The 15,357-nt window shown below is 42.7% G+C and overlaps 1 protein-coding gene across 4 annotated transcripts in view; it reads left to right on the top strand.

Annotated features, from left to right (window-relative positions):
* Positions 1 to 2,231: 2,231 nt before the first annotated feature.
* Positions 2,232 to 15,357, top strand: part of Alkbh3 (alkB homolog 3, alpha-ketoglutaratedependent dioxygenase) — a 33,147-nt gene continuing 20,021 nt past the window's right edge. Inside the window, exons 1-7 of one of the 4 annotated variants that reach the window (XM_031371113.1) lie at positions 2,232 to 2,564; positions 4,628 to 4,777; positions 5,085 to 5,188; positions 6,402 to 6,436; positions 8,674 to 8,721; positions 10,303 to 10,406; positions 11,973 to 12,061. In XM_031371113.1, the coding sequence (XP_031226973.1) occupies positions 4,699 to 4,777; positions 5,085 to 5,188; positions 6,402 to 6,436; positions 8,674 to 8,721; positions 10,303 to 10,406; positions 11,973 to 12,061 (459 nt within the window). In that variant the 5' untranslated portion in view covers positions 2,232 to 2,564; positions 4,628 to 4,698. The other 3 variants (XM_031371112.1, XM_031371115.1, XM_031371114.1) reach the window with 3 other exon arrangements.

The raw sequence follows: 15,357 nt of genomic DNA, 5'->3' as shown, positions 1-15,357 counted from the left end.
TAGGCTCTTCTCCTCTTGTCTGTGTGACTCAGTGGGTCTCTGAGTCTTGTGCCTTCTCTTAGGCTCTTTTCCTTCTATTGGATTGCATTGTCCAACTTTAATCTGATCGTTTTTGTTTTATTTTATATATATATATATTTTTAAATCTTTTGTTAAATAAATGAGTGAATAAAAGCCTAGCTATCAGGGCAAAGCTTAACAACTGCATTGTCATTTATATCTGCTGGGAGAGGGAAAGTCTGTTTTCTCCAGTGGAGTGACAGCGGGTGTTCTCAACCAGTCAGGGCAGGCTTCTTGTTCAAGAAGAGTCAAACAACATATAATGAACCCATACAGAGGTTTTTTGGGCTTTGTTTTTGTTTTTGTTTTTTTGGTTTTTTTGTTTTTTTGGGTTTTTTGTTTTTGTTTTTGTTTTGTTTTGTTTTGTTTGCTTACATTTATTTGGTTACAGTTGGGTGGTTGGTTTATTGTTTATTTGTATTTTGGATGTGTGTGTATGTTGTTTTATCTGGTTTACTTGGTTTGTGGGGGTTGTTGTATTGGGTTTTTGGTTTTTGAGAAAGAACCTTAAGTTGGGTAGGGAAGGGATAAGGAAAGGATGAAGGGAGGGAAAAGGGAAGAGTAAGATCAAAATATCTTTACATTTAAAGGTTTTTTAAATAATAAAAATATTATAAAAATAAGAAAAAGTGCTGTGATTTCAGATGCCAACAGGCCATGGACTGACTTTTGAAGCATTCTGTTGGAGGCTCACTAGATGCTAACCACAACTTTTAGGAACACTTCATTCCAGGCATCTCTATTGCTGTTCCAAGCTATAATCATCCAAAGGAAAGAAATAACACCCTTTAGGAGATGTATCAAATGTTCCCAAGCCCAAAGTAGACATCGAAAGATTACTAGGTGATGGAGAAAAAAAGTAAAAATTACAGTCCAGCTCGCTCTCCTTTCAGTCCTGGGATAAATCATTTTTCTTTCAATGTCACAAAATGTAACAAAAAAATATAGATGTGAAAATTGGACAGTGGCAGCAATATGGGTACCTTGGTCAGGAACATTGAGCTTACTAAAGCTGAATGCTATTTAGTATCAATACCAGGGGGATTGGGATTGCCTCCTGGAGCTGTTAGTTCCATTAAGAAAAGAATTTAAGAGGGGCTCAAATGGAAGGATAAGGACAATTTTATTAGTTTAAAAGAAAAACGCACCAAACATCTGAGGACAGGTAAACTGTAGGCAGCTGCCCTGAGGAAGAGAATGGGGGTGGGGATGCTGTATTAAGTGGGCATGGAGGTCAGACACTGAGTGGACAAGCAGCCATCCATCATCATGAAAGAGAGGGGAGCATCAAAGAAAGAATAAGGAAACATCGGATGCTGGCAGAAGCCTGAAATGTTAAGAGAAGTATGCTTAGAGCAGAGACAGAAAGAAGGGTAAGCTATGGTTTTTGTTGTTGTTTTTCTAGATAATTCAGAAAAGCAGAAAGACTTGGAACCAGCATGATTGTGGTCTGTAAGAGACAGAGCTAGAGGGTGGGAATCAGAGAAGGAAAATACAGTACCTCATTAAACAACTAATTAGTCCACTTATCTCTTTAGTGTTGAAGTAAGCCTACCTTCCTAGAGGTAGTCCTTTGTCCAGGTGATTGACCCAGACCAAGAGCAGTGCCAGGTCTCCACTCAGGATGCAGATCCTATTCTTTTGACCAGAAGGGGACTTTTCTGAAAGAGCCTTTATTGGTATCCTGACACTATCAAGCTTATTAAAACGATTTCCACAATAATCATGTTTTGATAATTTTTAGAAAATAACTTGCCGAAAATAGTTGACTCGGTGCTACAGTTAGAATTGTCAAATTATAAGAGACATGGCTTAACCTGACCTCTTTAAAGATGCTTGTCAAGAGGTGAGATGGGTGAGAAGACACTTTGAGCTATCGTGAAATTATTAGATTTATATAATGTTCCATACACTTATTTCATTTAATCCCACTTAACGGGAGCTATGACCACTTAAAAAGTAAGCAGAGCGCTTGCTCCAAATTGGCGGCATTGGAATGAAATTTAGACAGATCCGTGGACACAAGTAAAGGTTACTTAGCACTGAGGAGCTCAGACAAATAAGGTATGCTCTCATGTCCAACCGCAAATGTTGTGTAGAAAAGACGGGCACGCTACATTGAGAACAAAGCGCACCTTAGACTCTTCATGGTTTTCAAGGTAACAAGAGAATTCTATAGCAGAACACAGCATGACCCAAGTCCTCCCCACTCCCGGATCAATACAAGTTCCGGGAGAGGGCGGTTGCCCTTTGCACAAGAGACTAAAGATGCCAGCACTAGCTTCAGGAACTTACGTCCTAAGGACGTAGGCCTAGGAGGCTCATCTTCATTCCCACCTCCGCCTCACCAGGGCCGCAGCAGCTCCCCCTCCCGACTCCTATCCCCAGTTCCGACCTTATTTGCTTCCGCATCTCCACCCGGCCCTTTAGGCACCAGGGTTACGGGGCGACCCGGACTCCCGGCTACCCACAGGAAGCGGTGACAGCGTGCTCCATAAGAGGAAGTACGTGTTACGGAGGCCCGTGGTTGGGCGTTGCAGGAGTTGGTGCCTCACTCTGAAGGGTCCCCGGCGCCCGGGTAGCTGAGCGGATTCGGAGTGTCGGGAACTTTCCTCAGGCCCAGCCAGGTTGGTCCGGTGCGCCCAGCGCCTGGCTTGCTGGCTGACAGCCGGGGCGGAGCGAGTGCGGACTGCCCGGGGGTCCGTTCCTGGGCCATGGACCGAAAGGGAATCGGTCTAAATGAGGGAGAGGAACCCAGCCCTACCCATTAGTAGGCTGTTTCACTTTACCTCAACCTTGAGGGCGGGACTGCCTCCTGCTTGAGGGAGAGGCCAGAGATCAGACGGTGGCGTCCGCGGCCACAAGGTTTGCAGGGGGGACAGGGACAGATCTGCATTCCAAGCAAGTTCCCGCTACCGCCAGAGCCCTTGTCCTTTTAAAGATTTTCAGACTTCGAGTTCCAGGGTGGTTAGTACATAAATTCTGGGACTCCACGAACTGAGTAAGTCTCAGACAGCACTCTGAAATTTTTATTTTCACCAGTTGCCTTAAACAAGACACAGCAAGATGAGCGGGTCGGAGGCCTTCGTGAACCACTACTAGTCTTATGCCTTTAGGACTCATAGAATATGATGCACGGGAGCTTCCTTCACACATTTCATAAGCCGGGAGAAGCTGGGTTTGATTGTGTCATTAACTTTTTGAGGGAATTGACAGCTTCTCCAAGTCCCTACCTTATAAACGATAAGCACTTGATAGGTCGTCGATGATGAGACGGGGGTCTCAGTATTTAGCTCAGGCCTCCTGAAAGCTGGGATTACTGGTGTGTGCCTATAAACCATACTTTTAACTCTTAAGGACATTTAAGCAGAGCCCTGAGCCCAGATCTGCTCTATTGGATCAGAAGGCCTAGGAGATAAGGCCTGGGAATCTGTGGTGTAAACAGTAATATGAGTGGACTGTCTTTGTCAACTAGAAGCTTTCCTAGACCCATAAAGAAGTGGCTCAAAGATTCAGGACATGTGACCTGACCCTTCTGAATATCTGTATTTGCTACAGGGTAAACTTTGGGCAAAAATATAGGGGGGTTGATTAGCTCAAGGCTGGAACCTGATAAGAGTTGAATTTTTCATCAGTATTGATTTCCTGAGTGACTTTGTAAGTCACTAAGCCTTCTGATCCCTATACATATTAGCATATCTTACCCTTTGCTGCTTGTTATAAGCATAGTAATGAAAACTTTCTTAAATCATAGTTTTAAAAATGGTACATTTTCATTTCAAACTTAATTTTAAAGTGGACAAATTATTGTTCTTATTTATGGGATACTGTGACTTGATATATGCTTTTGATATAGAACGAATGCATCAGATTAATACATCTCTTACCTCACATACCTTTTTGTGATGGAAATATTTTCAGTCTTCCCTTAGTAACTGAGCCATCCAGTGATTTGGTATTTATGCTCATCGTTCTGTGCAGGAGGTCAGTAAAGCTTACTGCTGTCCAAGGGAAACTCTGTACTTTGGATCCACAGTGCCCTTGCCTCCACCTAGCCCCCTTCCCTAGTCACAAGCAATCACATTCTACTCTTAGGGTTCAAATTACTTAAGTTTTTATGTGTGAGGTCACGTAGCATTTGTCTCTCTCTCTGTGCTTCTCTGCCTCGTGTGGCCAAAGTCCTTCAGGTTTCTCTATCATGGATGCTTTTAAAGCTTCTAGAAGAGTTCTGTACAGCAAGTGGTAAGTAGCAATGCACTGGGAAACCTGGTCTTGGCCTATTTTTGATACTCACGTTGTGGACAATGGGAATGTTACACATGTTCTGCCCTTGAGACTAATATAAATAACACGGTTCCTGGTAGACTGCCTATGGTGAAAGGGCTTAATTGCCAGTAGTCCACGTGATCCAGCCCTTGATGGAGACATAGTGAAGACAGTTGACTTTATGGAGAAGCTCTGGTTGCTAATGAATTGTCTCTTCTGACTATATTAAAGTCTATATTATCCTTTACTATGCCAGGCACTCACTGCCTTTAATAAAACACTTGCTTCATTTTGAAAACAGGTAATCATCTCATGGTTTGAATGGTGAATGAAATCTTCTGAAATCTCAGGACAAAACCCTTTTTCTTCAACATGGAGGACAAGAGACAGCGAGCCCGAGTGCAGGGAGGCTGGGCTACACCTACCAAGAGCCAGTCTGCTGCTCAGCCAGGCAAGAACCTGCAGGAACTGTGCATGTGGATGTATACAGCTGCCATCTTTTGTTTATAAGCTTTGGTTTATCATGAACTCCCACTTGAGTTGTTAACAGTTTTTTTGTAAATGTGACTGTCACTTTGTCTGGTCTGTGAATGGCGAGCTAAGGATACGAGCTTGGTTTCTCCTGTTTAGTATTTAGTCAATACCTCAGTGAGTGCATTGAGGCTGTTTGTTGTCTATGCCTATTACATTTTGAGGTCTTAAGTCATTTTCAAGGGGTTTTTATTGGCTCTTGTTGAGACTCTTCTCTCCTATTTCAGCTACTCCTGCTAGGAGCCGTCTTTCCCAGACAGCGGGGCCAGCCTGGAGAAGCAAGGAACAGCAGCTGTGTGATCGACAATTTGTGTTCAAAGAACCTCAGCTGGTAAATTGTTGTTTCTTCCTCAATAGTAACAAAGGTGTACCTATAAAAGCTATGTTTCTGAGCATGAACTCTAATAGTAGCTGAATACATTTACTTGTGAGTAGCAGAACAAAGGATTCCTGTAATAATGAAATGTGGAATATTTCATTGTCTTGTATGCCTGAAGATTTTTTGTATTCTGCCCCCATTTATTACATAGTCACATCTCCCTCCAAACCTCCACCTTTATTTTTTTTGTCAGGGAAGCTCTACTTAAGCCATGGCCACCAGGTTAGGGCATTGTGTGGGCTAGCTAAAGTCTAACAGTTCTATAATGATGCTCTCTTCAGAGCTGTTACAGAAATCCTTGTGAAATTTCAGTTACTATAGCAAAATGTCTGATTTTTAGCCATATGTAGGGACATGTAAAAAATAGAAGATTAAGTTTTGGTGTGGCAAGGGTGCTGCGGGGCTGGAGATGGAGCCCAATCTTATTTTATTTTCATGTGTGTCTTATGCAAATTCATGTTTAACATGTATGGGTGTACATGTGTATGTGCCTGCAGAGGTGTGTACATGTGTATGCAGAGGCTGGAGGATGATATCAGGTATCTTCTTCAATTGATCCTCACTTTATATTGAGCCAGATTATCTCGGTTGAGTCTAGAACTTTGCAATTCAGCTGGTCTAACCAGCCAGTTTGTCCTGGGAGTTCCCTGTCTCTGCCTCCTGAGTTCTGCTATTGCAGATAAACCTCTGTGCTCACTCAGCATTTATGTGGGTGTGAGGACTTGAACTTAGCCCCTCATGCATTTGTATCAACTGAGCCATCTTCTTAGCTCTCACTTAAAAAAATAATAATATGGGGAAAAAAGAGTTTAAAAATTAGGCATCTTGGTATAGTAACGATCATATACATATCAGAACTCCTCTAAGGATATATCTTCCACTTCCTAAAACATCTCCTTTATTAATGAAAGGGGTTTGCACCGTTTCTGGCCAACAGGAAAGTTGATTAGTTCTAAGTGTATATATATATAGCCTTTTCTGTCAGCTGGTCGGTGTGACATAGTTCTGGGAATTGCAGACACAAAGCTCAGTTTCGGGAGTGGAGGCGGGGCTGACAACAGGATAGCTTAAACTTATTGAGCCTGTCTTGGCTCGAAATGAGAGGACAGGATCTGCTTGACCCTTGAAAGCCATGCTGGATTCAGATCTACCTGTTTCCTTGCAGGTTGTACGTGCAGCCCCAGAACCCAGAGTGATTGAGTAAGTAAGCACTGTCCGCAACGAAGCAGATGCCTGGGATCATTCCCTTCAACCATCTTCCCCTTTTAAAGAGAATGGTCCAATAACTCTAAATTTTTAGCTGGTATGAAAGTCCTACCTTAATCTTTGAACTTGGTCTTTTGAGGAGACTTTCTGGGTTTGTTGGTAGTATAGAAAACACAGCAAGATCTCTGCACATTAAAGTTTGCCTCTGGGGTAGATTTTCTGGCCCTGTTTTCCTGGTGTCTGTAAGAGTAAACTGAAAACAAAAACAGGTTTTCCCCTAAGTCAGTGGAGTTCGGCTTGGCATGTGCCCCATCTCCCTAGCAGGCCTTGTCAGAGCTGCAGTGACCCAAGTGACCCTCCAGCCCATTTATTAAAACCACAAGCTTTTCCTGAGCAGTTCAAGCAATACTAAATGTTCCTCTCTTGTATTGATCTGTATCTGAATGTTCTCCAAAGCTGGCAAGAGAAACCTGGGCTTTTTTTCTCCTGCCTCTCACTTTCTACCTGCTGTAAATAAATCATCAGTATGAACTATTTGTCCTTTTATGCTAGCAGTTAGCATCAGGTGGATGTTCTGCTCATAATCAGTCTATTATGCTATCTAGATACTGGTAGATTGGATGGTACAAGAATTTGAAGCTAACACAGATGTTACCATAGTCTCAAGAAATATTTAGTCTCAATTTTGTGACAAGTTAGTTATTTAACTAGTCCTGAGTTCTTTCCATTTCCCTAGGGTTTGATTTCCTTGTCTATATGTTAAGGGTTTGTATCCTAGCTAGGCAGTGGTGGCGCACGCCTTTAATCCCAGCACTTGGGAGGCAGAGGCAGGTGGATTTCTGAGTTCGAGGCCAGCCTGGTCTACAGAGTTCCAGGACAGCCAGGGCTACACAGAGAAACCCTGTCTCAAAACAACAACAACAACAACAAAAAACCCCAAAACAACAACAACAACACAAAAGGGTTTGTATTCTAACCACTTAAGCCCAGTGTAGGTCTATGTGCATAGTAGCTGTGCAGTATTACCTCCATCACTGATAGAGAGAGAGAGGCTTAAGTGGGAGGGGCTACAACCTGAGGAAAGTCACAGCATCCACCCCGTCAGTTCAGCCTCGATGAGTCTAAAGTTAACTCTGCTAGGCTTTGTTTGCTAGTTCCCAGAAATGTGCCCCTGGTTTAAAGTAAGACAGTTTCTACATATAGTGTGTCGTTGTGAAATATGTGCTAGCCATGCTCATTCAGCTGCCTAAGAGCCTAGCTCAAAGGTCATGAACCACTGACTAGAACCCTGGAGAGGTGATATGAAAACCTGTTAAAACTGTAAATGACCTGTCTTCTCTGTTGCTTTTCTGCACTAAATCTTTCTTTCACTTGCATATCTGTAGTTTTGTACCTTTCTACATTTGATTAAAAATCCAGTGAACTTTTATCACCCATTTACTGTGTGCAGGCTGTGAGAATAAGCCACTCCTTGCCCCATAAGGAACCCATAGTCTAGGGAATAAAATAGCCACATGAAGAACTTGTAATTCTGTATGGAAGATCTAATACTAGCCCAGGATGTGATGGGTGATGTTACTGGTACAGATTAATGGTAAAGGAAGGTTTAAAGGTAGGGCTAAGTGAGATTTTTGTAGGAGAGTCAGAAGTTTTCACTTGGCCATACTAGGAGGTGAGCTGGATAGGGGCTGCAGACTAGTAGGGAAGTAGTCCAGCATACAGAAGCCTGGGCTAGGAATGCCTGTAGTGCTGTGTTAAAGGACTGCAAGCAGTTGATGCTGAGGATGGTGACTCTGGGAGTTGGCAAAGGAGGGTCTAAGTCTCAGCAACTATGAGTACAGTTATGGGGACACTGAAGGCTTTTTGCTCAGGAAGAACTCACTAGACATATATCTTTGAGGTATCCGAAGCTCAAGGTTTTGAGATGTGCTCACCACCTGGAGAGTACATCAAACTCTCCTTTAGTGATAGATTTTGGGATCGTATCAGCGTAAATTCTGGGTGAAACCTACCCGGTTTTCTCCCACTTTTGTTTCACGGTCTGAACATGTCAGGGTTCTGTTCCCAGTGCCATTGAGGATCCACCACCATTTCCCTGTCTAGCTGTTACAGAGGTGGAACTTATGCCTTCCTCATAGTGTTTTCTGTAGGAAATGGATCCTACAAAAGGCAGAAAGGGGGTGGATTGTTTTTGCCTCCCACTAATATATCCTTTTCCTCTGCTTCTTTAGCAGGGAGGGTGTGTATGAAATCAGCCTGTCACCTACAGGTGTGTCTAGGTAAGTGAATCCTCATTGGAACCTGACTGTGGCTATCATTTGAGTTATAATCTCTTTAAATTTGTCTTATTAAGGAACTAGACTTAGGTAAAACTCCTTTTTACAAAGTATTTCTAGCATCAAAATATTTTCACAGCTTCTTCCAGTTACACAGACTATTGTGACTGCAGTGTCTCAGGAGGAAGTGAGGCCCAAAGAGATGGTCCTTTTTCTGCATCCCCACCACTCACAATAACTCAGAGCCAGAGATGGCTTTAGTCTTTTGCGAGTGCTTCCCCATTGGTGCTACACTTCATGAACTATGTGTATATTCAATATGTAATATTATATTGCCACATCAAGGAGAATTACAGTAGAGTTAAATCATATATTAAGTGTAGTCACTATTTAAAAATATTTTGAAACTATCTTAATACACAGATATGTTATCACTGTAAACCAAATGAGATATTTTTTAAAAATCCATCAGAAATGACAAATGAAAATTGCTTATAGTAGTTTCTCCTAGAGATGAAGCACCCTGGAAAATTTGCCAGTGTGGCCACTGTTTTAGTCACCTCTAGAACCTCTCTGTCTTAGTTTTCTATTGCTGTAATAAAGACCATTGCCAAAAGCAGTGTGGGGAGGAAAGGGTTCATCTTACAGCTCTCAGGTCACGATCCATCTCTGAGAGAAGTCAGACAGGAACAGAAGCAGAGGCCATGGAGGGATGCTGCTTACTGGCTTGTTCCTCTTGACTTACTATGTCTATGTTGTTAAACACCCCAGGACCATCTCGCCAGGAGGATATTGCCCACAGTAGACTGGGCTCTCTCATCTCAGTTATCAATTAAGACTTGGCGGTCTGATGAAGGCAGTCCTTCAGTTGAGATTCCTTCTTTCTGAATGACCCTGGTTTATATTAAGTTGACAGAGATAAAAACAAAAACAAAAACAAAACCCAAACCAGCCAACCAATCCAGACACTTCCCTTTAAAGCAAATTTTGGTTGAGCACATCTTGTTTTAACTAAGTAGCTTTAGATGACCTCTGGATCTCTTAAATCATATGTACATTCTGAGGACTTGATGCTGTCAAGACTGCTCAAGAGAGTGCTGTGGGCTTCCAGAACTTTCTTTAGGAAAGGGATACAAACTGGCTTTTTTCAGCTGAATCTGTTGGGATAAGGATATATTTATATTGAGTAAGTTGAGACATCATTTGGGTATATTTATTTTGAAAGCCACAATGGTCTCTGTCTTCTAATTGGTGTAGTTTTAAAAACTTGGAGGCATTAAGTGCCTGCCCTTGGTTTTTAAGCCACACCATGCTAATCATTTCTGCCACATGTCTCCTTGGCAGAATCTTGAATACTGTTTGAAGCAGAACTCTATAAAAGCCTCATTCATCTCTTGTACTTTCTTGTGTCTTGAGTGGTACCATGAAAAGAGTTTATTCTATGTGAAGATCACTTTGGAAGGAGGTGGTGAAATGATTTTGTCTCTTCTGTAGAGGGAAGATCTAAGCAACTGGTCCAACAGAAATTACTCTAGTTCGCCCTTTCTGTGTACTTTAGCTATTGATGGTTCTTTCTGCGTTAAGGGTGTGCTTATATCCTGGCTTTGTGGACTTGAAGGAAGCTGACTGGATCTTGGAGCGGCTTTGCCAGGATGTGCCCTGGAAACAGAGGATGGGCATCAGAGAGGGTAAGTAGGCCTCTGGGGTACAGTTGTTGCTGCCCAGTTCCCATTAAAATGTTTTTTAATTCCTTATACTGCTTAACACAGCTGGATTTAGACAGGTTAAAAAATCAAGACTCCCTAAGGCACAGACAGGAAGCCATAACCTACAGAGGCTCAGAGGTCAGGGAGAGCAGACAAGAGAGAGGCAAGACCTCGGAGAGCCAAGGAAGCCTCACTAGCTGCCTGTGGCTGACTGCCTCTTCATTTCGCTTTAACTGCCTTCTCTAGTAGTTCAGATGCTGCCAAGTTCCTTCTTCACAGAAGTTTTCTAGAGCTTTCTTTTTTGCTTATCCATTTGGCACACATTTTTCTGAAGACCTTCTTACTGACTTTGTGTTCTTCTTTCCTTCCACTGGAGTCAGCCAGTCTCCTTCAGTTTCAGTGTCTGCTCTCCTGAGCTTGTTTGTAAAGGTACACCAGAATTGATTAGCTTCCTGTGATCTGCCCCTTTCTGATGCTCTACCAACACCAGCAGTGCCTGCGATACCACACATGACCACTAAGAGGCGCCTGTGCTGTGACCTAGACTCAGTAGGACATGCAAAGAGTTAGAACTGCTTGTGAAGAGACAAAGTGTATGTAAATTGGCTTTTTTAAAAATTCGGGTGTCAGAACAGGAGCCAGCTTTTTTAGGGAAGCCTTCTCCCTACTCTAGGAGTTTCCATAGGGTGGCTCTGGTTGCTTACTTCAGCATGCCAAGCAATTGTTAATTTTGAGCAAATTATACTTCAGTGACTCTGTAATTCTTGGTTTTATTTAATAGTACATAAATTATAAGATTCTTGTGTTTAATTATATAAATTAAAATAATGCATGATATCTGCTTAACAGAATGCTGGCTGATGTGTGTGTGTGTGTGTGTGTGTGTGTGTGTGTGTGTGTGCTCCAGTTTGTATGTGCTTGGCCTTTAATAAACATTGGCTTCCCCATTCCTCTTTGGCAGTTCTAGGGTCAAACCCAGGGTCTTGTGGAGGCTTAGTAAGTACTATCGCTAAGCCACATGTACCCAGCCTGGGCTTGATCTGATGTTGTGACTGGCATTTGTTGAGGAGAGATGGTAACCCCCTAACCTCTCTAAAACAGTTTAGATAAGCATGCACTGTGACAGAAGCAGGCATGTGGTACAGTGGCTCACACTTTTTAGATCAAAAGAGCATGCACAGTGTTGCTAGGACACAGGGCTACTGGATTCTCTATTGGTACCTTAAAGTCTTTTTCATGAGGTCCAGGCTCCGCATTCTGCTTTTTGAGACTTTTTGGGGTTTGCCATGAGTGAAACAAATGGATGGAACTCATTTCCTCCCCAGAGCCTTTACCCAGACTGTCCCTGCCAGCATGCCTTATTTCCTGTGTAGCCCTTCCAGGTTCTACTAGCCACCTCCCATTTCCTGCTTGAGGAAAGGACTGGGGTCATCCCTCCTCTCCTTTTGTTCCCCATGCTCCTCACACAGTGCAGGCACACAATGGCTGGCAGCAGGCGCACCTCAACCAGCAGCAACTGTCTCAAGAGCCCTGTATTTTCTTTCTCAGATATAACTTATCCGCAACCAAGACTTACAGCATGGTATGGAGAGCTTCCTTACACTTACTCAAGAATCACTATGGAACCAAATCCTCACGTATGTTACAATGATGTCACTGGTGTGACTTTCTAGTCTCAGTGTCCAATACTAGAAGTAATTCCTCATAGTGGCACATGATAGTTCCCTTTTCAGAAAATCCTCTGGGCTCAAAAACCTGCTTCTGGTCCTCTCTGTAATAAATCCGTGATTTATAGATGGGCTCAGAGGATGGGAGGAAACTGAAACAGTGAATTGGGCCTGGAGTCTTGGGTCCTGGGGGAATGAGCTGTTTCTTCCCAACCCCTCCTCCATGAACACTGCTGTGTTTCATGTACAACACATCCTTACTGCTGGCAGTGAGGGTCGAGAGCCTTTCCACTTTTAAGTTCTGCTGTTCTTGTGTAGAATCTGGGTTTTGTTAGCTTTATGTTCATTCTGTGGGTTCAATTTTCAGACTTCCAATTTCTTGCCACTTGGGCTTGTTTCTACTGATGCCTTTGTTTTTGAAGATTTTCATGATAGCTGAGCATAGTAGTCATGTCTGTAACCCTGCAACTCAGGAAGCTAAGGCGGGGGGGGGGGGGGGGGGGGGGGGGGGGGGATCATAAGTTCAAGGCCAGGCTGAACAGCACAGTAAAACCCTCTCTCTTAAAAAAAAAAACCATCTGTGTAGACAAAGATATTTTAGTATATAAATAAGCTTGTCTAAAGGCTAGACTTAAGGTCCAAGAAATAGCTCCCTGTTTAGTTCTTGGACTCTCGCCTTTGACAAAAATGTTATGCTTTATTGAAAGAGACTTTGAAGAAATAGAGTTTTGCTTATTCATTTGGACACAGAAATGTGGCATGTTTGAGAGTCCTAGCAACATGTAAGTATAAAACCCCTGGGTGCCGAGGTACCCAGGGACAACATGGACCCAGGAGAACAGGGCAGGCTGTCACAGGAGGAGCCTACTGCTTTGAAGGGCTGGGTAAAGCCTCAGAAGTGGAAACCCCTTTTCTCTGAAGTAGATTTGGAGACTGAGGGAACAGAAGCTGCCCCTGTTCTGTCACAGCCCTTTACCTGCTTGTCTGTGGCCACAGCAGTGAAGCTGGGGGCTAAACAGGCTATGAGGAACCCCAGCTTATCTTTTAGTCAGCTTTCTCAGTCAGACATTGCCATGTGTCTGCTGGGGATAGTTCTTGGACTTAAAAAGCCATTTTTATGGTATCCAAAAACCATAGCTTTGCTCAATATTGCCTTTCACTTTCAAGGCATGTTTGTTGTAAGCAGTTTTCAAAAGAATTTTTTTTCAATGACAAGCCTTTTCAATTATAATCTCAGCACTTAGAAAGAGGTAAGAGGGCTCTAGATTTGAAATAGTTATACCCTTCCCTGGAAAAACAGAATTGGCTTGGTGATGTGGCTTAGTAGAACAGTGCTTACCTCATGCGCACAAGGCCCTGGGTTTTGTTCCTAGCACCATAAAACAAACCAGCCAACCAAAACAATGCCCCCCCCAATGAATAAAACTTTTAAAAATTATCTATATATGTTTCTCTTAACTGTATATCATTAACAAATCTTAGTATCAGTAAATAGTCTATATCAATTTAATACCTATATATAATATTCCATAGTCTTCGAGTACAAACCTCTTGCTGGATATTAAAATTGTCAAAGTAGCGGTAGAGAGATTGCTCAGCCAGTAAGTGCTTGCTGCACAAAAATGAGGACCCTCATGAGCTTGAGACCCCAACCCCACAAACCCAGGTAAAACAGTATAAGGGTACATATTTGGAGTCCTAGTGCTGAAAAGTTGGCTGGCCAGTTATTCTAGCCTACTTGGTGAAGTCCAGGCAAGTGAACAATCCTGTGTCAAAAATAAATGAATAACAAAGAAAGAACCAGACTGCACCTCGGGGATGACACAAGAAATTGTCTTCTGGTCTCTGAGCATGGGCATGGGAAAACACATTCACACACACACAAAAGATTCTCAAATTAAATTCCTATTATGGAATTATGTGTGTGTGTGTGTATGTGTGTGTGTGTGTGTGTGTGTGTGTATTTTATTTTAAGATGGCCTTGTTAGATAGGCTGGCACCAAATCTCTATAGCTGAAGATGGCTTCCGACTCAAAATCCTATTTCCCTGGCTGTCCACAGTGGTATTACAGGCATGGCCACACTGCCCAGCTTTAGTTGTAGGTTTTGAAGCTGGTTTGTCTTTGTACAAACTGAATGATAATGGACCCCATATATAAAATACATTAAAACTTAAGTGTCTGCAGGTCCCACCAATGACCACTTTCTGTAGACCCAGACCCACCTCTGTGGCACTGAGGCCACTCTTAACACTGAAGCCTGTTGTGTGACTTCTGTGTTCTCACATATTCCTTCAGATGTCTTTTAAGGATAGAATGCCTTCACTGAACAGCAAGATGACGCTGAATTCTAATTTAGACATTCACTTCTAAAGGATCTCTATTTAGAGAATTGGTTAAAGAGTCTAAATTAATCCTCCATTACCCACTCCATATTTCCCTTTCTCTATACTTCACTCCCAAAAATAACCAAGAAAAAACATATACCCACTTAGAAACATAATGCAAACTTGATGTTGTCACAGTGCTAAGTCCCAAGCGAGTCCAGCAAGTGCTAATGAGATTCTCAGTCCCATTCTGGAAAAGCCATCTTCTTTACATTCTTGTTTTCTTGTTAAGTGTGTAATTCTAGCATCTCATGTCTCTCTGTGAAGGTAGATTACAGCTGGAGGTGGGCAGGAAGCACAGCTCACCCATGCAGTAGCTGGGATTTCACTTTGAATTTGTTCTCTTGAGTGAGGCCCAGTTTAATAACATTTTTGTTTTGTTTTGTATTATTGACCTGTTCTGTTCCTTTTCCTAAATCCTCTACATAGTGAATGTAATGCTCATTACCATAGAGACCCAGCTTTCATTCTGGCTTCACATTGCAGAAAAGCTGTGCTTCTCCATTGTTTCTGTGGCAGAAACGGGGCAAGACTCAGTACTGTGCCATCCTTTCTGAGCAGCCATCCAGTCTCTACCAAGGGGAACACAGCAGTACTTCTTAAAGGACAACCCACGGGTCCAGGAAGTCTTTGTAGGGACTGTATGTTTTCACTGCTCTGCCAAAAGTGTGTGTTGGGAGCTGTGTGGCTTCTGTTCTTATGCTACAGAGCTGTAAATGAGTAGATGGGAAGCAGCATCAGACTGCCAGAGAGCTGGGTGCTCCACACCACTGAGTACTTCCACCTAGAGTGTGCAGATGCAGAGTGTAGCACCCAGGAGATGCTTCAGTGGGTAAAAGCACTTGTTCACAAGCTTGATGGCCTGAATTTAATCCCAGGA

This window comes from Mastomys coucha, unplaced genomic scaffold, assembly GCF_008632895.1.
Source record: "Mastomys coucha isolate ucsf_1 unplaced genomic scaffold, UCSF_Mcou_1 pScaffold15, whole genome shotgun sequence".
Taxonomy (NCBI): domain Eukaryota; kingdom Metazoa; phylum Chordata; class Mammalia; order Rodentia; family Muridae; genus Mastomys; species Mastomys coucha.
Note: the sequence above shows the minus strand (reverse complement) of the source record. Positions and strands in the feature narration are given on the sequence as shown.